Below are 23,891 nucleotides of genomic sequence, written 5' to 3' on the forward strand. Positions count from 1 at the left end.
GGTCCAAAGACCGGCGCTCCCCGCCCGAGGCTCCCCGTGCGCTAGGGGCCCACCCTCAGGGAGCCAGCAGGCAGGAAGCTAGCCAGCCGGAATGGGTTCTTTCAAGTAGTGCCTGTGATGGTCAACAATTTGGGCCTAGCTGTAGTTCCTTTTTTTTTTTTTTTTTAAACGTATATGGAATGTTCCATTGTATAGGTGCCAGCACTTCCTTATTCCTGCTGCCCTTGCTGGACCTGTTATGTCTGGGCTTTAGCTGTAAAGCTGCCATGGTCCTCTCGTACCCACTGTGTGGTTTTACACGTGATCACTTCCATGGGGTAGGGACGCAGGCGTGCAGGCACTTTACAGGCGCGTGCTTGTTTAGCTTTTGTAATAATGGCCAACATCTCCTCCAAAGTGGTTCTACCATGTTCAAGTTGAATAATCATCGTTACTATCAACAAGGGGCATTGGATAATCTTTTTTTTTTTTGGTTTTTTGGTTTTTCTCCGGTACCGGGAACCGAACTCACAACCTTGCGCTTGCCAGGCAGGCGCTTTGCCGCTGAGCTAAATCCCCAGCCCCGGCATTGGATAATCTTAACAACGTCACCCATGGTGTCCACTCATGCCCCATCTCCAGGGAGGAGACGAAGCGGCCAGGTGACCAGAGGCCTTGTGTCTGTGTGCCAGGCCCGTCTTCCCCAGCTTGTGCTGCCCAGGCCTTGAGAAGGCCCCGCTGTCCAGCTCCTTTTCAGTATTCCTTATCGTCACCGAAGCGTCTGTCATTACAACACCGTCTCGCTATGGTCCAGCCACAGTGGCCAAGATTGCAGCTTATCTCCCAGAGGGACCCACTGAATGGATGTCGTCCTTGTTGAGAGGCACCCCAGGTCTCTCGCAGACATCTGTACGGCCTCTGGGCCTTATCAGCAGCCAGCAAACACATCATCTCTTGCTAGGTTGTTGCTTGATGAGATTTCTGGGGACCTTGACCACAGGTGGCTATCTCTTCCCAGTACTGCGGTGTTCATGCATTTTCACAGCAGAGGATGACAGCGCCAGGCCCGGTCCCCAGAGTCTGGTGCACATCATACATCAGGGCTCTGTGCTGATTGCAAAATTAACACAGACTCAGAGATCACTTAACACGCTTCTCTCCTAGAAATGGGGAAATAGAGGGGTGACTGGAGTTACCCAAGATCACACAGCCTGTCTCCCGGCACACAGCCCAGGCTCCTTTCTCTGTGGTAGCCAAGCAAGCGGGATGGCCGCCTGGATGTCCAGACGGTGGGTGGGCGGCAGCTGCGCTGTTTGCAGAACCCGCTGCCATTTGCAAAGGTCACACATGGCCTATGCCACTCCCAGGCTGCCCCAAAGTTCGCTTGACCATGGACAGTTGCCTCTGTGGGCTACACTTCCTCGATTGGCTTTTGCAGGGAGAGAGGCCCTCTGTGTATGGCACCTGTAGAGCACATACAGTCCTACCAAGCACTTTCCATTCATCTTGTGGCCAGCCTTGAACTCATGGCAGTCCTCCTGCCTCAGCCTCCCAAGTGCTGAGATTACAGGTGTAAGCCATCATGCCCAGCTCCCTGGGCCATTGTATCTCTCTTCCAGAGTTTAGGAACCTCCCCACGGGATATCCTTGTAATTAACTCATTCAACATGAACTGAGCACTTGTGCAGTGTGAGGCCTTGTGCAGGGGATACCAAGGTGAAGCTCACAGACCGGGAGGCCTAAGACGAGCACCCTGCATCTGGCAGACACTCAGGCCTGATGTTTACTGGTGCACTTGGGGGTGTGATCTACATTGGCTGGATACAGGAAAGTGCCTGCCCGTCAGACCTGGAGGGCTTCCTGGAGGAAGCAATACAGCGTATTTACTGCTTTGGTCTTACCTCTGTGAGCCTTTCTAGTGTGGGCTCATCGTCCCACTGGGCCCCTCTAGTCATAGCCTCGGCTCTGGGCACTGTCAGAGAGGTCAGGGGGCAGGGAGGAGGCCCTGTCTTCCCAGAGCTCCTGGCGCGCCTGTGGGAAGTTCTGTACCCAGGAGAACAAACGGTGCACAGGCCTGAGAGCGAGGAGGAGAGAAGTGAGCAGCCTCTGCAGAGGGGACAGTGCAGCCTGCGGACTGGCCAGGGAGGCGTCTTGGGTTTCGCTGTCCTGAGGTGGTGAGGGCAGCAGTGGAGTGGAGGCCGAGGCGAGCACTTTTCTGAGAACAGTGCTCTCAGGAGAAACTGAGGGATGAGGGAAGCAGCCACGCGAGGAGGAGGAGGGGCAGGAGGCGGAGCCCCGCCCATCCCCAGGCGGGGAGGAGGCGGCTGTGGACCATGGACGGTGCTGCAGACACCCCGCCTCCGAGTGTGTGCGTGCGTGCGTGCGTGTGTGCGTACACAGATGTGGCCGCAAGAGGGTGACCTCCTGGGCGTGTCTGGCCCAGGGCAGCCCAAACTGGCTGAGGGCTCGCTCAGGAAGGCAAGCGCTGCGGGCCTCTTGGGCGCTGAGGGTTGGGCGCCCTGCCGTGTCGGGGAGCTGGGAGCCCAGTGGGGCTGACTGAGCGCTAATCAATCCGTCCAGATCACACAGCTCCTTTCCCCCTCATCAAAGGGCGCAGACCTCCTGTGAGGGGCGGGTACCAGGTTGTCCTTTTCCTAAACCCCTGGCCTGGGGCCTGGAGGATCCTCTCTGGAGCTCAGGGGATCAGGCCCCTGAGGGGCGGCCTGGGGACACGCTCAGGAGGCAGCCTCAGCGCCCTGACCTGGTGCCTCCGACCTAAGCCTCCCCCATCCTGCCTGCCTTCTCTCACCAGCTCCGGCCCAGGCCCAGATTGTGCACGCGGGCCAGGCGTGCGTGGTGAAGGAGGACAACATCAGTGAGCGCGTCTACACCATCCGGGAGGGGGACACGCTCGTGCTGCAGTGCCTGGTCACCGGGCACCCTCGGCCACAGGTCAGCCCCTGCCCCGACTGGGACGAGTGCTTGTTGGGGCCCCGTCCTCCCCACCTGCCCGGGCCCAGAGCTTGAAAGATGGGGGTGGGGGGCAGGCACTAGAGCTGTCAAGCAGACTGGCACCAGGAAAGCGCTGGGAAATTAGCTCCGTGGGGAAGGACTGGTAACTGTGGGTTTAGTCACCTTACAAAGTTGGTGGCTGGGGTGGAAGAAGGAACGAAAAACTGAACATTTCTTTCTGCTCTGTTCCTTGTATCCAATGAGCAGGTATATATTCAGATGAGCCTTCGACCACTGTTGGAGGCTAGACTGCATGTCACACACATTTCTCCAGTGTTTTTTTCCCAGAATCCTGCAGTCATTAACGGTCCTATTTTACAGCTGAGGAAATTGAGGCTCAGGAAGGTTAAGTAAGCACACCAGGTCGCACAGCTCTTGTGAGGGCGGAAGCAGAATTTGAATCCAGAACCAGTGTTCTCTCCAGAGCTGGGTACACTTGCTCCAGGTGTGTCCATCCTTAGGTTGGGAGCTCTGAGTGTTACCGACCACACAGAAAACAGTCTATTTCAGGAAGCTTCTAGCAGGCAGGCATCACACTGTGGAGGTTCAAAGACTCAGGGTAATTAGAAAGAACCAGAAGACAAACATCTGGAAATGCCGAATGAACGGTGCTGTGGACCAGGAGCACAGCTCAGGCGGGAGATGCTGGCCGGTCATCACTAAGGGTGATGCCAGGAGGTGGGCGGAAAAGGGCCGCAGGGCTGGGTGGGATTTGCTGCTGAGCCGCTGTGACCTTTCATAGCAGCAGAAGAGGTGGGAACTGGATCCTAGGAAGGACCGTGAAATACAAAATCTTTTTCTTTAATGGCCAATTTGGGGAACAGAGATGACTCCGGTGGGTTTGGCCTTGATATGAGCAGAAGCACGAGGGAAGCCCTGCAGACGCTTTCAACCTGGAACCATGACCATAGGTTGCTCCTTGTCAAAGGTGTGCACGGAGGGAAGACAGTGCCGCTGGGGTTAAGTTGGGTGTGATTACCAAAGTGGCCACGGTTCTGCAGAAAAGGCCCCTAAGGCCGCTCACCTCTCCCGGAAGGCCTTCCTGTTTCTCTTTTGCTTTTTCGTTACAACAAATGTCTGCTGAGCGCCTGTCATGTTCCAGACACAGCGAAGGGCCATGAGGATGCAGCTTAGGTGTTGCCTGAGGCTTCCCTTTCTCCCCGAGCGCCTCCTTAGGGGGCTACTTCTGGCAGGATTTCTCCAGAGCAGACCAGGACGGAAATCACTCCTTTACAGTCTCGTGTTGGAAGTGACAGACTGTCACTCCTGTTATAGTCAGACACAGCCGTAGTAGGGAGCGGGAGAAGCTTAGGGAAGAGCGTGGAGACCAGGACGTTGTCTTGGAGTCTTTCGCTCAGGACAGACCTGGGGCTGAGAGAGGAGCATCTTGGTGAGGCCGCTAAGCTAGGGAAGTGGAATGACGCACGACGTTTACCACAAGCTTAATCTTCCAGGAGCTAAGCAGACACTCAATCAATCCTCCCAGCAAGCCTAGGAAAAGGAGGAAATTTTACACACAGGGAAGGGAAGGCAGAAGAGGCCGGGAAATGTCCACAAAACCATGGACATCACTCCAGCCCCAGAACATGGCTTGGAGCCTCCTCCCTCTGGCCAGGGTCCTCCAGGTTCTTGGTCCCTTGTTCTGGTCAGGCCTGGGGAGGCCCCAGAGGCACTGTCAAAAAGAGCGTGGGGCGTTCAGCCCTCAGTCCCCCCTCGTGGCCGGCTGTATCTGACCCTGTCCGCTTGGCCCTGCCCGGCCCAGGTGCGGTGGACCAAGACCGCGGGGAGCGCCTCTGACAAATTCCAGGAGACGTCGGTGTTCAACGAGACGCTGCGCATCGAGCGCATCGCGCGCACGCAGGGCGGCCGCTACTACTGCAAGGCGGAGAACGGCGTGGGCGTGCCGGCCATCAAGTCCATCCGCGTGGACGTGCAGTGTGAGTCCGGGTCCCCAGGGCCCCGCCGCGAGGGGGCAGGGTGGAGAAGCGGCTCCTGGGGCGGGGCGGGAAGGTGTCTCTGTGGTCCAGTGTACTTCCAATAGCGTCTCATGTCTCTGCTTTTGTCCCAGGGCCAGCTCTGAGACTTCCCACCCCACTACTGGTAGGACCCTCAGTGTGTCCCCAGTCACAGCTCTGAGCAAAGGCTTGGGCGCTTATTTATGTATGTATCCTAGAAGTTCTGAGGTGTAGCATGACAGAGTTTTTAAAAAATTATAACCTCAATGATTTATATATACACAGATGTGTGTAAACACCATCCATATCAAGATACGAATATCTTGGGACCCTGGAAAGTTCCCCTGTACCCTTCCCCCAGAAGCCATCCCTACTGGGACTTCTGATATCATCAATGAGCTCTGCCAGGCATCAGTCAAAAGAAAAAAAAAAAAAACCTTGCCAGGCGTGGTGGTGCACATCTATGATCCCATCATTTGGGAGGCTGAGGCAGGAGCATCACTGAGCATTCAAGGCCAGTAGCCTGGGCTACGTGGTGGATTTAATACTAGCCTGGACTATACAGCAAGACCCTGGAAAGAGAGAGAGAGAGAATGAGAAAGAGAGAGAGAGAAAGAGACAGAGACCGAGACAGAGAGAATTAATCTCTCTGTAATTGTGTTGTACAGAGTAAAAAACCACCAATCTAGTGTCAATCACTAGGGGAGAAACACAGACCCAGAGAAAGAGGGACTTGGGCAGGCTATAGTTTTCCTGAGGGCTGCCAGGAGCAAGAGACCCCTGTAGCTTGGGGGCTGCCCATCCTGACTCCACGGAAGCTGTGCCCTTGCAGACCTGGACGAGCCGGTGCTGACGGTGCACCAGACAGTAAGCGACGTGCGAGGCAACTTCTACCAAGAGAAGACGGTGTTCCTGCGCTGCACGGTCAACTCCAACCCACCTGCCCGCTTCATCTGGAAGCGGGGCTCCGACACCCTGTCCCACAGCCAGGACAATGGGGTGGACATCTACGAGCCCCTCTACACCCAGGTCTGGACAGGCAGCTGGCTCAGCCTGTAACAGAGAGGTCGCGGGGGCTGAGGCTGCGCAGTCTGGAATTTGGGGACTTCTCTGACGCCCAACAATTCGGTTCTTGTGTCAGAAGCACAAATGCTGATCTGAGTTCAGGCAGCCTGGGGCTGAAAAGTCAGAGCGGAAAGGTCAGGAAGCAGTGACAAGGACAGGAGAGCCCCAAGCCACCATGTTCTCCAGGATCATGGCCAGTTAGGAAAGGGCACCCCAGGGAGAGCAGATCGCCCTGCCCGCTGCTGACGGATTGAGCATTGCACACCTGGGGGCAGGCGCTACCTGAGCTGGGGGTGGGGAGGTGCCTTCCTTTCTCGGGGCTCCCTGTGGTCCCAGCACACGGTGAAGCCGCCCTGCCGGGGAGAGCTTTAGAGGTGGCTGTCAGAGTCCGCTGTGTGGCCTGTGGTCCCCTTCCCTGTTGGCGTGGGTTGTGAGACAGAGTAGCTTTCCCTCCATTTGCCAGAGTGGGAAAACTGAGGCCTGGCCAATACGTACCAGGGCAACCTCAGACCCAAAGACGCCTATGAGGAGGCAGTGCCGAGGCTGGTAGAGGGTGGCCTGGTGGCATCCCTCCAGGCCCAGGGGCCTCCTGCGCTCAGGGTGCAGTAAGTGGCGTGGGTGTGAGCTGGGAAGATGGGCATTTGAACAGGAACGTGGCGGTGCTGGGTGAGTAAGTGTGGGGGACCCTGGAGACGCCAGCGGGTTCCTCACCCCAGTGCTCTGCTGCTGCCCAGGGGGAGACCAAGGTCCTGAAACTGAAGAACCTGCGGCCCCAAGACTACGCCAGCTACACCTGCCAGGTCTCCGTGCGCAACGTGTGTGGGATCCCGGATAAGGCCATCACCTTCCGGCTCACCAACACCACGGGTACGGCCTCCCGCCCGCACCTTGCCCGCTCCCCAAGCGGGAGACGGTGCCCTACCGTTATGTCTGCCCCCCATGCCTGGCCTGCTCTCTCCCTTCCCATCTCCCCCACGGCTTCTCTGACCCCCGTGATTTCCCAGGCCCGCTGGTTGCTTCCGCTCACCTGGCCCCCACAGCCCTCTGAGACCCTACCTCCTTGTCTCCTTAGCACCACCAGCCCTGAAGTTGTCCGTGAACGAGACTCTGGTGGTGAACCCCGGGGAGAACGTGACCGTGCAGTGTCTGCTGACGGGTGGCGACCCCCTACCCCAGCTGCAGTGGTCCCACGGGCCCGGCCCGCTGCCCTTGGGTGCCCTGGCCCAGGGTGGCACCCTCAGCATCCCTTCAGTGCAGGCCCGGGACTCTGGCTACTACAACTGCACAGCCACCAACAACGTGGGCAACCCTGCGAAGAAGACCGTCAACCTGCTGGTGCGGTGTACGTGGCCTCAGGAGGGGCAGAAGGGAAGTCCCCCGGGGGTATTGGTGATGGGGGACAGGGTCTGCCTCCTCTGGCTTGCAGGTGGGAAGGGCTGAGGAGGCATGCAATAATATACATTTCTAAATATAACCTTGGCAGTGCAAGAAGTGGGAAGGACTGGTATTGATTAGCTATACTTTTTTATTTTTAGAATGGGAAAGTGAAATTGCAGAAAAGCTAAGGTGGATTCTAGGCGTCGAGAAAAATCCCCTTGGCTTTCTCTCTGTACAGTGGTTTCTACGTGATGAACTGAATTTAAATGAAAAACCGCACGTTTCTACAGACCTTCTATGTAAATCTCCAGTAGTAAAGCATTTCGGTGTGAATCTGAAGTGCATTACTGAGTGGGAAAATGATACAAAACTTGAGGAACAGCACAAACCCCTTTATTAAACCTCAGCCTCAGTAGTCACCACGAGCTGCTCCTTACAATCTTGGTTCTGCTACTCTGGATCTTTTTTTTTTTTGGCTTTTCCAGTACCAGGAATCGAACTCATGACCTCACGCTTGCCAGGCAGGTGCTGTGCCGCTGAGCTAAATCCCCAGCCCCGGTTCTGCTACTCTGATTTAAGGAGAAAGTTTTCAATTGTTTTGCATGTGTGGTGTTAGGTATTTTCGTTTTTAAGATCCAGGCTTGTTTCCTGCTCTTTCCCCGAAAGCAGAGTACAGGTGCTGCCCGACCGGAGTCTGTGAGGACACGGACTCTCTGTCTGTGTGTTTCTGACCTATCAGTCTCTTCTGACTCTCCTCAGGGGAAGAAGCCAGCTCTCTCTGACTTTTGACTTAGACTTGAGAAAGAAGGTAGCAAGAATGTGGCTATCTGACGAGTACTTTTTCCTTTTATGGTATTTTTCCCAGCAGCAGCTTATTTTTCTCTACCTGGTTCTGTTACCACCTGGGTTGGAACTTTCGTCACCTCTTAGGGTGACCCTACAGCTGCTTTCGCTGACCCAGTCCTAATTTGTGGCTGCTGTACCAGTTTTCTGACCAATTAGCACTCAGCCTATTAAGAACTCCAGTCTTTGGCTTACTTCAAATAAGATTCGCATTATTTGAAAAAGGCTAGACCCTTTTCTTTCTAAACTCTAGGAAGAAAATTGCATATAAGACAATTGCGTTGTCCTTTATTATGAAAAACAAAACACAAAACAGTGTGTAGTGGTCAAGAATACTTGGGGAGGGTGTGTGTGTGCAAAAGCAGTTTTGAGCCCAGTTCTCTAGTGTTTTTCTGGTACTGGGAATCGAACTCACGACCTTGCGCTTGCCAGGCTGGCGCTGTGCTGCTGAGCTAAATCCCCAGCCCCCTTGAGTCTGGTTCTCTCTTTTGTCAAATAAGGACAACACAGCACCTCCTTCAAAGACTGTGGGGGTTGGGGTGGGTATTATATGTCCACCTGCTCCATGGCTAGCATTATTATTAAGCTCATTTTTCTCCAATGAGTTCTAAAAACCCATGATCACAAAGAAGAGTTTCCAAGCAGAGGAAAAGAATGGGCTCTTGCGGGGGGTCGCAGTCTCCAACCTCCAGGAGGGCCAGTTTGAGGGCAGAAGTTGGGCTGGTATGGGTAGACAGGGACCCTTGGCTATGGGCCAGCCCCAGCCACCCTTTCCTCTCCATTCCCCCATAGCCATGAAGAACGCCACCTTCCAGATCACCCCGGATGTGATCAAAGAGAGCGAGAACATACAGCTGGGCCAGGACCTGAAGCTGTCGTGTCACGTGGATGCGGTGCCCCAGGAAAAGGTCACCTACCAGTGGTTCAAGAATGGCAAGCCAGCACGCATGTCCAAGCGGCTGTTGGTGACCCGCAATGACCCTGAGCTGCCTGCCGTCACCAGCAGCCTGGAGCTCATTGACCTGCACTTCAGTGACTATGGCACCTACCTGTGCATGGCTTCCTTCCCAGGGGCACCTGTGTCTGACCTCAGTGTTGAGGTCAACATCTCCTCTGAGACAGGTGGGCAGCTGGAGGGGCATCTGGGAGTTGTGGGGAGCCAGGGAAGCCCAGAGGGAGGGTGTCGGGGAGGCAGCTTGGAAGAGGGAGGCCAGCAAGGACATCATTTGTCCAGACTGTACACATTTCTTGAGACCCTACTAAGTGCTAGGCACCAGGGTAGGCCCTGGAATAGAGCAGTGGGAAAAAACAGTCTCTTCCCTCCTTGAACATAGTAGGAAGGTAAATATTTTTCAGATGGTTTCACAAACAAAACTATCATTGCAAAATGGGATACAGGAGTCTAGAAAGAGTTTCCTGAGACAGAATGCTTGATTTGAGATGTGAGGGTGGGGCAAGATTTCACCAGGCAAAGGAGAGCAAAGGAAAGTGGGGAAAGAATATTGCAGGCTGCGGTATCTGCATGTGCAAAGGCACTGAGGCAGCAAGGCATGTTGGCCTGTGAAGAACTGAAAGGAGTGAGGGTGGCTGGGAGAATGAGATGGGGTGAGCTCAGAGGGCTTGCCAGGTCCAGATTATGTGTGGCCTTGTGGGCTATATTCATTTTTCAGGATGGTTACTAACACAGTATCACAGACTGGCTGGCTTCAACAGAAGTTCGTTTCTTCCAGTTCTGGAGGCAAACAGTCTGAGATCAAGGTGTTGGCAGGGCTGGTTTCTCCTGAGGCCTCTTTGCTTGGCTGGCAGATGAAGGCCTCTCACCTTCTCTGCCTTCACGCGGTCTTTCTTCTGTGCGTGTGTGCGTATTAATCCACTTAGAAGGACACCAGTCCTGCTGGGCTAGGGAGCATTGTACTGCCATCATTTAGCCTTAATGACTCTTTTAAAAGGCCCTCTCTCCAAACACAGGCACATTCCAAGGTCCTAGGCATTAGAACTTCATTTGGAGGGCGGACAGTTCAGCCTATACCAGGCCATGGCGAGGATTCGGGTCTTTATTCCAATAATAAATAACAATAGCAAAATGATCCCGGCTAACATTTATTTTTTACTGTGTGCTCTGATGATTTTATATTTTCTCATTCACTGGTGTGATTGACCTTACAGGGTAGTCGTTTGTCTTCTCATTTTACAGATGAAGAAATTTAGGCCCAGGCAGCTTGGGAAGCTTAGGCAAGGTGGTAGCACAGTCAGTGTGGAGCTGGGGTCAGGGCTGGAAGTCCGACTCCAGAGCCCGCGCCCAGCCGCCACTGCAGGCTTTGGGAAGGACAGGAGATTGGAGGGGACTTGGGGGAGACCTTATCTTGAGCCCTAGCACCCTGAGCAGCAGCCATCCTTGCGGCCCGAGGCAGAAGTGGGGGTTCTGTTATGAATATTTCCTGTTTTTGCGTTTCCCTTCTCTGGCCTGTTTCTCCGTGTGAGATCTTAGACCAGGCAGCCTCAGAGGCCTCTCCCACCCTGACGTCTACCCAAGGGGAGATCCAGTGCAACTGGGGAGCTCAGGACAGCTTGGGCTGGGCTTTGGGAGTAGACCTGAACTCCACAACCTCCACACGTTCGTCTTGCAATGAATGTTGCGTGGAGGAACGGAGGCTCCGGATGCAAGAGGTGGCGGGGAGGCCCCTTCCGCAGAGCTTGCTGCCTGGTCCGGGAGATGGGCCTGTGATGGGAGGGGTGAGGCTGCCTGGGGAAGTCAGAGAAGCCTCCTGTGCAAACTCACGTAAGCCTTGGAAGTTGCACTGGAATTTGCCAGGTAGAGGGACAAGCCCAGGGAAGGATACAACCAGCAGAAAGAAAGGGGGAGTCCCCCTAAATAGGAGGTTTGATGTATCCAGGGAGTGTTCCTTACAAGTAGATCTTGAGCTGGGAGATAAGATGGGGAGGAAGATGTATTCAGCTGGGGAGGCCAGAGCCTGAGGGCCTTGTTTGCAGAGCCAAAGCTTTGAGCTTTAACCTGAGGGCACAGAGTGGGAGAGCCGGATTTAGCCTGTGCAGGGTGTGGAGGGAGGGTCGGGAGCTAACATGTGTTAGATACCAGGAAGGGGCCCTGGGCTATTTCTGCGTTTGGCTCCTAAATCTGCCGCCTAGGGCACGGAAGCTGTGTAGAGCCCCTGGAAGCGATTTAGTCCTGGAAAAATAAATGAGCTGGCTCCAAAAAGACAAAGAGAAAACTGCAAAATTAAAGCCAATAAACATATACATGTTTATAGTGCATAAATTATGCTAACTAGATGACTGACTGAGCCTTAGCTTGCCTTGTAGAATTCTTTAAAAATAGTAACTTTATAATTTCATTATACTTACTGTTACATGTTTAATATTTAATGATAAAATACACGAGTGCATTTTAATTTGCTTGATGTATGGAGTAGGGCTAGGACCCAGGAAGGTTGACAAAAGACCCTCAGTTTAGGCAGTGTGTGGGGCTGGATTAGGTTCAACGGTAACTAAAAGAAGAACCCTAATTAATACTGGCTTAGGGGCTGGAAGGTAGCGCAGAAGTGAAGCACTTGCGCAGCACGCAGATCTCAGCACCTGGGGGTGGGGCGGGGTGGGGTGGCTTAGGCAAGCTAGGTGCCTCTTGCTTCCTCTTTCAGAAGGCCGGGGCCCGCAGTTTGGGCCAGTACAGTGGCTATGCTCCACCAAGTCCTCTGGGCCGCTGGCTTCTTTGATTTTCTGTTTTATCTTCCCTTATGAGCCACCCGGTCCAGGGAGCTACATTCATTCAGGCCTGGTGGAAGAAGAGGGGACACGGCCTCTTCTTTTTTGTTTAATTTTAAAGAGAATTAAAAAATAACCAAATAACAACAACATAGACAAAAACAAAGCAAACAATAAAAATGACACAAGGTTTTCAAAACAGAATAATAGGACTTAACAGCGTAGACCTTTATTTCCCCCTCCTATCCCATTGGCCAGAATTTAGTCACGTGGCAACCAGTCGGTCCGAGGAAAGCTGGGAAATGTAGTCCTTATTCTGGGTGACTTGTGTGCCCTGCTAAAAGCCAAGTACTGTGCTCTCTGACTTTGGAAGGAAGGGCAGGTGTTGTAGGAATGGACTAGTGGTCTGTGATCATACTCGTGGAGAAAACAGATAAAGGCTTTAGTTAGGGCAGAGTCAGGGGTTGTGAGCAGAGAGATTTAGTAGAAATGCGTAAGGGGGGACCCCATACTTAGTCATGCTGGGGAAGAAGGAAAAGGTCAGGCTGATTTCAGGACGCCATAAAGTGGGAAACTCCGAGGTAAGTGGGTTACATAGCGGAAGAGGGACCCAGTTGAGCCAACCGTTGGTAAGTCTGGGCGGCGGGGAGGGAGAAGCCCCAAGTCAGAGGCGGGGAAAGAGGGGAAGGGGTAGGGGGTGGGGTCCTGACCCCCTCGTCTCTCCCGACCCTCCTCGTCCCCCAGTGCCCCCCACCATCAGCGTGCCCAAGGGCAGGGCGGTGGTCACAGTGCGCGAGGGCTCGCCCGCCGAGCTGCAGTGCGAGGTGCGCGGCAAGCCCCGGCCGCCCGTGCTCTGGTCGCGCGTGGACAAGGAGGCCGCCCTGCTGCCCTCGGGGCTGGCCCTGGAGGAGACGCAGGACGGGAAGCTGCGGCTGGAGCGCGTGAGCCGCGACATGAGCGGCTCTTACCGCTGCCAGACAGCTCGCTACAACGGCTTCAACGTGCGCCCTCGCGAGGCCCAGGTGCAGCTGAACGTGCAGTGTGAGTCCGCCCCTCCACCCGCCTCCCAGCCCGGCCTGGCCCCCTCTTCACCCCGCAGCCACCCCGGTCCAACCGAGCCTACCGCCGCCCCGCAAGGGCGCCCTCCCATCTTCCTTTTCAAGGTCCCGGCAAACAAAGAAATAGCTAGATTGTGACAGGTGGAAATGGGATTTGTGCAGGAGGGAGGGTCCTCGGGGGGACGGGGGCGGTGTAGCCTGATAACAAAATGATGAAAGCTCACTCGCTACATGCGTGCCTGCCAGTGCCCAGAACGGTCAAGTGCGTCAACTCATTTAACCTTCCGCAGCACCATGATTAGATTCCCCCAGGGCCCAGACGGGTGAAGTCCTTTGCCCGCACCATTCTCCCAGGTAGATGGAGGCAGGGCTGGGATTTGATCCTAACCCGAGTAGCTCTAGGGCGCTCTGAACCCCGGACGTTAACTACCCTTCGCTGGGCGCAGTAGGGGCCCAGCCTGGGCAGCCTGGCTGGAGGGAATGGCCGGGAGGCGTGAGCGGGGCTACTGCATGACAGTGCTGCGTGGATGCGTCCCGGGCTCGCCTCCTCGGCCCCGCTGACCGCCGCCCCGCCCCCAGTCCCGCCCGAGGTGGAGCCCGAGTCCCAGGACGTGCGCCAGGCGCTGGGCCGGCCCGTGCTCCTGCGCTGCGCGCTCCTGCGCGGCAACCCCCAGCGCATCGCCTCGGCCGTGTGGCGCTTCAAGGGGCAGCTGCTGCCGCCGCCGCCCGTCGTCCCCGCTGCCGCCGAGGCCCCGGACCACGCCGAGCTGCGCCTGGACGCCGTGACCCGCGACAGCAGCGGCAGCTACGAGTGCAGCGTCTCCAACGATGTGGGCTCGGCCGCCTGCCTCTTCCAGGTCTCCGGTGAGCGTCCCATCGGTCCGCCCCACCTAGCAAGGAGGCCAGGCTCTGACCCGGTCCCTTCCGGCCGCAGCTGGCCCGGCCCTGTCTCTGAAGCTCGTCGAGCCGCCTGTGGCTTTACAAGGCCCACTGGAACCAGGTGTAGACCCAGCCGTGCGGCCCTGATCCAATCACTGGCCTTCTCTTAAAGCCCCGCCCCTTCAGACAAGGCCTCTGCCCCTCAGTTACTCCCTCTGTAAGTACCGGGAATCGAACTCAAGACTTTGCGCTTGCCAGTCACGCCCTGTGCCGCTAAGCTATATCTCCAGCCGGCCCTGTGTTTGTCTTGAGCCCGTCCCTTATAGCTCCGTCTAAGCCCAGCCTTCACCAGGCTCAGGCCCTTCCCTTTAAAGACCCGCCCACACCTGGTCTAGGCCCCGCCCTCATGAAACAGGCTTCACCACCTAACAGCCTCGTCCAACCCCAGCCCTGGGCTTCCAGCCCTTCAGCCCCGCCCACACTGAGGCCCAGCCCCCGCCCCTTCTCAGCCGGTTAGGTTGCTGCCCCCCCTCCCTGGTCCCGGGCCCCAGAGGCTGTGCACGCTGCACCCCTCCAGGGCTGAGCTGGAGCGGGAATAAGATCACCCTCAAAAGCTTCTCTGGGATATCGCCCTCGACGTGCAGGCTGTTTGGTGCCCACAGCCCCTCTCCGCCCCTCCTGTACATCCAGTCCGTTCCGGTGGGCTGTAGACGGGCGGAGGATGGGGTGGGGAAGGCACGCAGGTGGAGAAGGCAGAGCGTCCGCCTGGGTTGCTGAGCCTTCCTTTGTTCTCCCTTTGGGGAAAGCCGCCTTCCCGCCGGACCTGGTGGCACAGTCCCTGAAGGAGAGCTGCAGGCTACTTGTCCCCCACTCCACTGTGCCCCAGCTCTGGGACAGCCCGTGAACTCTTCAGCAGTAGGGGGTAGGACTGCAGGTCACGGGCCACCTCCCCAGCTCCTCGCACTCACTCAGCCCTGCCAGCCAGAGGCCCTGTGACATTTCCCACCTCCTTCCCTCCTCCCCTGTTCTCCCACGCTCCGGTCTCCCTGCCTTTCTCCCGCTGTCCGTTCTCTCTGTCCTCTTCCTTTCCTCTGCAATATCCCTGACCCTTCTTCGTGTCTTTGCTTCAACCCTCTCTCTGTGTTTTCCCTAATGCCCTGCCCTGTGGCTCCCCAAATTTCTCTTTTCTCTGGTTCGTCCTCGACCTCCCCTCTCTGTTCTCACCACCATCGCCCCTTGGAACTTGTCGTTGCCCTCCGCCCCGCCTCCACCCAACGCCTCCCCACCGTCCCTCCTCCCCACATCGCCTCTCCTCACATTGCCACCTTTCTCTCTGTCGCCTGGACACCCTTTCTCCGTGCCACCCCCTCCTCTGTCTCCCTGTCCCACGCCTCCTCTCTCTCTGTCTCTGCCACCCCCACCCTCCACGGCCCCGTGCCCCCTCCCCGCCCTCTCAGCCAAAGCCTACAGCCCGGAGTTTTACTTCGACACCCCCAACCCCACCCGCAGCCACAAGCTGTCCAAGAACTACTCCTACGTGCTGCAGTGGACACAGAGGGAGCCCGACGCTGTGGACCCCGTGCTCAGCTACAGACTCAGTGTCCGCCAGGTGGGCCGCGGAGGTGCAGGGCCTGGGGCGGTGGGGGTGGCATGGCCGGGGGGGAAGGTGCATACATCAAGGACAGAGGATGCGGGGACAGGGTTGGACCTGTGGACCCTCTTCAGAGGCAGACAGAGCATAGCAGCTGGAGCTCTTGGCACCTGTGTGTGGACCAGACCCGGAACACGCCCTGAGAACTGGGTGGGAGCCGGCTGGGTCCGTGGGAGTCAGCGCCGCTCACAGAACATAGAATCTGTGCTGGGGTCAAGTCCTGGGCCAGCGGCCTCTGCAGTGCAAGGCCAGCGACCTTGTGCTGCTCTCCTGCCCAGCCCAAGAGAGAGAGAGGGTAACGGTGTGGCTCTGGAACCATTTCCCAGACGAGAATGCATCTCTGTGTGAGCGCAGGCAAGCTTACATCTCTTTGGCCTCATTTCCTTACCTGTAAAGTGGGAGTCACTTTAGTATTCTGCCTCTTGGGATTATTATTCTACGGATTAAATGAAGTAATAATGGCAGAGCACTTAGAACGGTACCCAACACACATTCATCATTTGATATGTGTTACTGTCACCGTTATCACTGAGACAGCTCGGGAGGGAGGACCCGGAAGGGAGATTGTCCCAGGTCACAGATGAGGGACACCGAGGGCCTGCAATCCTAGGCCTTTGCTCTTTGTGCTCCTCCGCACTTCCCGACCCAAGTCACACGAGGGTCCGGGCTGGTGCTCCAGGGCAGAGCATGGCCGGCCGGACATCTGGGAACTCCCTGTCTCTACAGCTGAACCAGCACAATGCCATGGTCAAAGCCATCCCCGTACGGCGTGTGGAGAAGGGGCAGCTGCTGGAGTATATCCTGGCTGATCTCCGTGTGCCCCACAGCTATGAGATCCGCCTCACGCCCTATACCACTTTTGGGGCTGGGGACATGGCTTCCCGTATCATCCACTACACAGAGCGTAGGTGACGATGGTGACGGCGGTGGTGAAGGGAACGGTGGGCCCATCTTAAGCCTGGGTACTCCCTCTACCCTACACACACAGTGCCCAGCTTGGGGAACCCCAGCATGCTGTCACCGATGCTGTCACTGCGCCCCAAGGACCTTGTCCCCAGGTCTCAACTCCATCACCCTCTGTGCAGCCCCGCACCGCAGTGCTGACTTGTTTTCTCACTTGCTTCCTCAGCCATCAACTCTCCGAACCTGTCAGGTGAGAATTCGCTCCACCCCCTTTCCTCTTGATGTCCCCTTCCCTCTAGGGACATAGTGATGGGAGGAAGGGACCTCGAGACACCCAGAGAGAAAACAACTCCCACGGGCAACAGCCAGCAGTCCCAGAGCAGGAGGGAGAGTTGGCAACCAGGATTTATTCTGGGGGTTAGACTGGGTGGTGGCAGTGGGGGACAGGGGAAAATATTCACTATCCCCTAAGAAAAAAAAGCCAGGCTAATCCATAAGCCCTCATCTGTGATCCATGGACCCCCAAGCAGTCTCTATTAAGGGTACGTGAGTAGGGAGAATAGTTATTTCTTTACTTTCCCTAACTGCTACCAGATTTAATCTCCCTTTCAATGACGAGTGCAGGCTACCACACACAGGAGAATAATCAGTGTCTGTGACTGTCATCAGGAGAAATCCAATGTTTTCACATCACCTCCCCGCTCTTGCGGGGACCTCTAAATATCATTTACGTTCATTACTCTTTCAAAACTACAGTAGTTATTTGGCCTAACACTAAATCTTGTGATTTAATTAGATAATAAAGAAGCCCAGTTATTATATAACAAATTATAACAATTTTTGGACAACAGTATTTCAATATAATTGATTTCCTTTGTGTTCCTGTGCATTTCATGCTATGTGTCTAAAGCCATTATTCTGAGATGAGACCCTTAAAGCTTCACCGGGTGTCAGAAAGGTTTGTGGCACGAAGAAATCTTGCTCCATTGTCCTGGGCCCTGTTGCCCATCTTTCTAGGCTTGCTGGGCCCATTGCTCAGATAAGGCTGAGCCTTTGTCTTACAATGCAGATAACACCTGCCACTTCGAGGACGAGAAGATATGCGGCTACACCCAGGACCTGACAGACAACTTTGACTGGACGAGGCAGAATGCCCTCACCCAGAACCCCAAGCGCTCCCCCAACACTGGGCCCCCCACGGACATCAGTGGCACCCCTGAGGGTGAGCACGTGGCCTGGGGGTGGGGTGGAGGATGGCTTCAGGGAGGGGGTCTGGGCCCATGCAACGCCAGGCCGAGGAGGATGCGACCCCATCCTTGGGGAGCCCTGGCCTCAGAGAGACATGGTCCCTGTCCTTGGGGAGCCCCAGCGTGAGGGGAACATAAAGGAACAGAAAGAAGACACATGGGCAATAGAGCCAAGTACTCATGAACTCTGACCGGAGCCCTGAGCTGTGTGGTAGGCAGGGAGCCTGGGGTAAGGTTCCAAGACTCCGCAGCTGAAGGTCAGGCTGGGTCATCAGCTGACAGGCCTGGGAGGGCGGTGCTCACATCTCCCCTCCCATGCAGGCTACTACATGTTCATTGAGACGTCCCGGCCCCGGGAGCTGGGGGACCGTGCGAGGTTGGTGAGTCCCCTCTACAATGCCAGCGCCAAGTTCTACTGCGTCTCCTTCTTCTACCACATGTATGGGAAGCACATCGGTGAGTCGGGGGCCAGGCAGTCTGACAAGTGCGTGCTGGGGCAGGAGGGAAAGGAGGCCTGCGCTTCCTACCTTGGCTAACTCATGGGTCCTTGAAGGGGGCATGGGGAGAAGATTGGCAGAGTATAAATAAAGACCAAAAGAAAAGAAAGATGAAAAGCGAAAAAGAAGATTGGCTGGTGCACGCCTGTAATCCCAGCACTTGGGAGGCTGAAGCAGGAGGATCTTTATGTGTTCAAGAGCAGCCTGGGCTACAAAGTGAGCTCAAGGCCGGCCTGAACTGCATAGCGAGACCCTGTCTCAAAAAGACCAAAAAGATAAAAGATTGGCAAGAAAGTCAAAAGCCAGCTGTCTGAGGTTTTGAGATGATCAAGGCTTCCAGGGCTGCAAAGCAAGGCTCCGGAGGGACGGGATTGAAGCTGTGCAGGAGATGGAGAACATTCAGTGGCGTGTATACCAAGTGTCTGCTGCGTGCTGGGTGATATTAATACCACTCAGAGAGCATAAGCATTTTCCCGCGACCACAGAGTATGGCAGCCCAGATTGCTCTGACTTCTCCTGAGTCCTGCATGCAGGAGCAGGATACTTCCTTACCAGCCAGGCAAGGAAGTCCTGCTTCTGGAGGGTGGGACAGAACTTAAGGAATACCCGCTGGGGAGAGCTGACATGAGGAGGAGTGTCGCTTGAATCCAGGAGCCTATCGCTCCAGCCATCCCTTCCCGGGCTTCTGCCCTGTGCCAGGTACCAGGTGCTGTGGTGCATTAAGCTCAGGGTGAGGGTCCCCTGGACTCTTGACAACCAACAACTCAAGGCATTAGATGGGAGTTGTGCCCCCTGGGCTAATCCAAGGACAAGGGCTACGATGGCTGGCAACAGAGACCTGCCAGGTCTGGGGGCATGGCCATAGGAGAGTGCTGAGGAAATGGCCATGATTGGAAACGTGTGTTTACTTACTTATGGGACGGGTAATATATTTCCCATGGGTCAAAGGGTGCAAAAGAAGTACCTCCACCTAGAGCAACCCAGAGACAGTCAACAGACTACATTTGCAAGGATACTTTATGGCTGCAGAAGCCAATACACACACACACACACACACACACACACACACACACACACACACTGCATTTCCCCCTCTTACACACACTACTCCTTCCCTCTGAACTGTCCGTGGCCCTGCTGACCCTTCCTCATCAGCCCACAGAAGAGCTCTTAGTTCTCTCTCCACTGCTCAGGACAAGGAGGGACTTTAAACATGCCTAGACCTAGGGGGTCACCCTGGAGAAGTCACCACAGCTAGGCCGAGGGGTCAAGCTGAACTATGGTGTAGGATGAGGTGGCGTGGGAGGCCTGCATGCACTGGGCCCCCAGACTCACCATGCAGTTTGCCCAGGGCTGGGAGTAGAGATGCTGGTAAGTTTCGTCTGGGGTGGGTGAGGGTGAGTGACCAAGACTGTCCAACCCTCTTGCTTCCATCTGGTTTCCCCAGGTAGAGTAACCAGTTCATTCCGGTTTGTTCCCCACTTTCCTAGTTTTAGCACTGGGTCCTCTCCACCCCAGGCAAAGTAGAATGGTTGGTCAGTGTCACCTCATGAAGGGGACTGTGGGGACCCGGCTGCCAGGAGGAGCACGTTGGGCCCAGTAGGGACCTGGGAGACCTGGCCTCATGAGCTGGGGAACAGAAGAGCCCAAGGGGACAGCCTGTGTGACAGACCCACCTTGCTCTGGGTTCCCCAGGGGTAGAACAAACAAACACCACTCAGTAGAAACTTCCAGAAGTAAGATTTGCAAATTTCCTTTCATTAGAGCCTAAAAGCGTCAGATCTGTCCAGCAAAGGAGTGGGCTATCTTGAGGGAGGGTTAGTATCCATCCACCCTGCCCTTGGGCAGAACTACCCAGCAGGGGTGCTGTGGACGGACCCCGCCCCCCCAATCATGGTAGCCCCTGCTGGGGACACTGACATCTCACCATCCCCATCTGGCCCCTGCCTGCTTCTCTGACCTCTTCTGCTGCCACCTGGCTCTGCAGCACTGGTCTCTGCTTTTCCTGTAAATACTCAAGGCAATTCCTGCCTCAGAGGCCTTTGCTCATGGTGTTTCTCCAGCTGGGAATGTCATGCTCTCCCTCCACTCGAGTCTCCTTAGAGAGGCCTAGGCCCTCCTGTCTAAAATAGTCTCCATCCTTTTCCCAGCATTGCTTTCTGTATAATGCTTAGCACCAGTGGAAGGTAAGCGCTCTGAGGGCAGGAGTCCTTGTCTTGTCCAGTGCCTAGACTATAATGTGCCTGGCACATAATGGTGCTCAAGTATTTGAATGAATGAATGAATGAATGAATGAGGGATGGAGGTTTGGGACCCGATGACCCCTGAGGTAGCTTTCAACTCTGGGATTCTGTGAAAGTCCTTGAGGACAATTCTGAGAATCTCTCCGTTCAGCATCTCACTGGGGGGAGCTCACAAGCATGGGAGCTGGACCTTCCCTTAAGGAGTAAGGTGGGGAACCTCACCGCCACGCCCTAGGGCAGAGTGGTCCGGGCATGGGGAGCTGCAGTTTAAGCCTCAGAGCTCCTGAGGAGGATCGTGGGCTCCCAGCTCAAGCCTAGGAGCACTTCCTGGAGGAGGTGGCATTTCTGAGGGCAAGGGTGAGGCTAGGAAGCAGGTTTTACCGGACAGCAGTATGCCGTGCCAAGGGTCTTCGGAGGTGGCAAGAAAGATGAGCAGGAATGTAGTGAGCAAATTCCCGCTTAGGGAGGTAGGTCTTAGGGAGGCAGATCTTAGGGATGTTGACCTTCGGGAGGAATATCTTTGGGAGGCAGATCTTAGGGAGGTTGAGGGTCTTGGCCTCTGGCTGACTCCTGTGAAGGGACGTCAGAAGTCCCTGAGCAGCAAGGATCTTGCAGCTGAGGGGATAGGCAGAGAAGGGAGGCAGAAAATTGGTTTTTGTTTGGTTAAAAAAATAAAAATAAAAAAGGTAGGCTTTCCTATCAGAGCCCTCAGGGCAGGGTAGCAGGGGAGGAAGGAAAGTTAGGGGACTGAGGCCGCATGCTGGGGGTAGGGGGACGTGGCAGATTACGTGGGAGGAAGGACACGAGCAAGCCGTCCATCTGGGACTGGTAAGGACCCGAAAAGATGCCGGCTCATCCTGTCCTACTGGGTGCTGACTGCAGCCCGGCTCGGGTTGTCTCCTGGTAAGGCGCCCCCACCCGCCTTCAGGGTGCCCTGGCCTGGATCTGCTGCTGGGAGGGGCATTTCGTGCTGTCTCAGCTCCTCCCACCCTGCCTGGCAGCCCTGGGCACCAGCTGTCCCCAAACCTTGCATCTCATCAGCTCTCCTTGGTCCCGGCCAGCCGCTTTTATCCCCGGCAGGTAGCAGTTGGTGGCTCTCCTCCACTAAGGGTCTGTCTATCTGGTGTCACAGATGGTGTGGCTTTGTCTGCGGGCAGCGCCATGGAAATGCCAGCCACCAGGCGCTGTCTGAGATTGATTTCCCTTCCCTCAGAGCCAGGTCTTTCATGTCCCTGGGGGCGCAAGGCAGGCAGGAAGAGACAGGGAGGGGGCAGTGACATTGTCTCCGTGCTCTTACCCAGGCTGTGACCCCCCCTCATTTGGTGCCCCTCAGCACCCCCAGCCTAATGCCTCCAAAACCTCCCCCTTGCTGTTTGACCATAGCTGTGTAGCACATGGGCTAATACTGCATCTTTATTTCGCCCACCTTAGAAATCACACACAGCAGGGGTGTATTGTGCTTTGTGGGACCCCCGCTCTGGGTGGAGATGTAGGTTCCACTGCCTGGGATAACTTCCCTGGCTAAAGGGGAAGGAAGAGGGTGTGCGTTTCAGGGTGCTTGGCTTGGTTGATTAAAAGGGAAGGATAGAAAGGAAATTTGCAAGCCGTCTGGATGAGCGGAAATCCTGTCGCTGGCCTCTTTCCCATCGGTATGTGGAAGCCGTGGGGATGGGGAGACAGTCCCACCCAACGTGGGTTCTCTGGGACCTAATAGGGAGGAGGGCTCGGTACACGCGGGAAGGTAAGGGTGCCCTTGTGGACCTCACTGTCGCCTTGTCTCACCCACCACAGGCTCCCTCAACCTCCTGGTGCGGTCCCGGAACAAGGGGGCTCTGGACACGCACGCCTGGTCCCTCAGTGGCAATAAGGGCAACGTGTGGCAGCAGGCCCATGTGCCCATCAACCCCAGCGGGCCCTTCCAGGTGAGATGCTGGGCGCAGGCTGGGCGGCTGCCCTGCCAGGAAGCACTTCCGGGAGCAGTGCTTCTTCCTCTGGGGCCGTCCTGGTAGACTGAGGGGGCGGGGCGGGGGTGAGGGTCTGCGTGCCTGGCAGAACCTCACTGACACCTGCCCCTCCCCCTCTCTGACCTCACCCCAGATTATTTTTGAGGGGGTTCGAGGCTCGGGCTACCTGGGGGATATTGCCATAGATGATGTCACGCTGAAGAAGGGAGAGTGTCCCCGGAAGCAGATGGATCCCAATAAAGGTGCCAAACAGGAAGGGGTGAGGGGCTGGATCTGTGGGAGCTATGAGGGAGGGTGTCAGGCTGTTAGAGGGTGGGAACCGTGTGTGGTCTTACAGTGTAAACCTGAGTCCAGGGACTGCGCACCCAGAGGACAGAGAGAAACCCCCAGCTGCCCTCCTCTGAGGATTACTGACTTGTTCACAGTCTTAGACATACCTCCTAAGCCTGTGCCTCAGTACCCCTCTGTGGCTCCAGGTATGGACCTGTGCCTTTCTGAGGCCAGGTAATTCTAATGCTAACAGCTCCAGTTGACTGGGAGGATTACTGTATACTGGGCAAGGTACAAAAACCATGTGTGCATGTTTCACCTGATCCCCACCCACAGCCCTCTGGGGTAGCCCATTTCACAGATGAGGAAACTGAGTCCCACCAAGGTGGAAAATTGTTCCACATCTTAGTGAACAGGAACTCCAGCAGGCTGAGTCAGCCCTCACCCCACCCCACTTCACATCCATGCTCCTGAGTGTATCTATGTATATCGAGGGCTCACCTTCAGGCCCAACAGAGAGATGGGGCAGTGGAATGGGAACCTTACTTACACCCTGTCCCTGCTGGAGCTGACCGGAACCCTGGCCTGTCTCCTCTCTCTCCTGTCGCAGTGGTGGTGATGCCGGGCAGCGGAGCCCCCCGCCGGTCCAGCCAGCAGCTCTGGGGGCCCTTGGCCATCTTCCTCTTGGCGTTGCAAAGATGATGAGTGCCGCGCAGCCCCCCACCCCGCCCCCGGCACACCAAAGTGTCCACATCGTACCAAAGACTGACCCCCGCCAGCCGGGGCGCCCAGGGGCAGGGCCAGCCTGCCAGGGAGGGGCCTGCATTGCCTTCAAGGACAAGGACAGAGAATAAGGACAGAGGCCCGGCACCAAGGCCCTGGAGACAGTTGTTCGACACACGCGCACACTCACACGTTCACACTCACACACAGAGATATATTAAAGCACAAGTTTCTATCCGACCTGCCAGCACCTCCTTTACTGCGGAGACAGGGGACTTGCCTGAATGGCGTCCGTCACCCCAGGGACCTCAGGGTGACACAGGCCTTGTCCTGGCTCCACGTGAGGTGTGCTTCTGACCTTCCTCCTGTCACCCAAATCAAGGCAGAGCCCCAACCCCGTGGCCTGGCCAGAAGGGAACCGGAAGTGGGCACACCAGGAAACCCCTCCTCTGGTCAGAGGGACCCTCCCCCAGTGGAGGAGGCAAGGGGCAGAGGAGGGCCAGGT

The 23,891-nt window shown here is 56.1% G+C and overlaps 1 protein-coding gene across 1 annotated transcript in view; it reads left to right on the forward strand.

Moving 5' to 3' along the window:
• The window catches only part of Mdga1 (MAM domain containing glycosylphosphatidylinositol anchor 1), a 49,297-nt gene extending 25,671 nt beyond the window's left edge, over positions 1-23,626 (forward strand). Inside the window, exons 2-17 of the mRNA XM_005389612.2 lie at positions 2,792-2,931; positions 4,754-4,928; positions 5,779-5,975; positions 6,746-6,878; positions 7,084-7,353; positions 9,024-9,353; positions 12,696-12,992; positions 13,589-13,873; positions 15,346-15,497; positions 16,266-16,443; positions 16,669-16,692; positions 17,512-17,664; positions 18,011-18,145; positions 22,221-22,351; positions 22,527-22,635; positions 23,274-23,626. Of these exons, the coding sequence (XP_005389669.1) occupies positions 2,792-2,931; positions 4,754-4,928; positions 5,779-5,975; positions 6,746-6,878; positions 7,084-7,353; positions 9,024-9,353; positions 12,696-12,992; positions 13,589-13,873; positions 15,346-15,497; positions 16,266-16,443; positions 16,669-16,692; positions 17,512-17,664; positions 18,011-18,145; positions 22,221-22,351; positions 22,527-22,635; positions 23,274-23,365 (2,801 nt within the window). The 3' untranslated portion in view covers positions 23,366-23,626. The remainder of the gene's footprint in view (positions 1-2,791; positions 2,932-4,753; positions 4,929-5,778; positions 5,976-6,745; positions 6,879-7,083; positions 7,354-9,023; positions 9,354-12,695; positions 12,993-13,588; positions 13,874-15,345; positions 15,498-16,265; positions 16,444-16,668; positions 16,693-17,511; positions 17,665-18,010; positions 18,146-22,220; positions 22,352-22,526; positions 22,636-23,273) is intronic.
• Positions 23,627-23,891: the final 265 nt, after the last annotated feature.

Source organism: Chinchilla lanigera, unplaced genomic scaffold (assembly GCF_000276665.1).
Source record: "Chinchilla lanigera isolate Chin_1 unplaced genomic scaffold, ChiLan1.0 scaffold00036, whole genome shotgun sequence".
In the NCBI taxonomy this organism is placed as follows: Eukaryota; Metazoa; Chordata; class Mammalia; order Rodentia; family Chinchillidae; genus Chinchilla; species Chinchilla lanigera.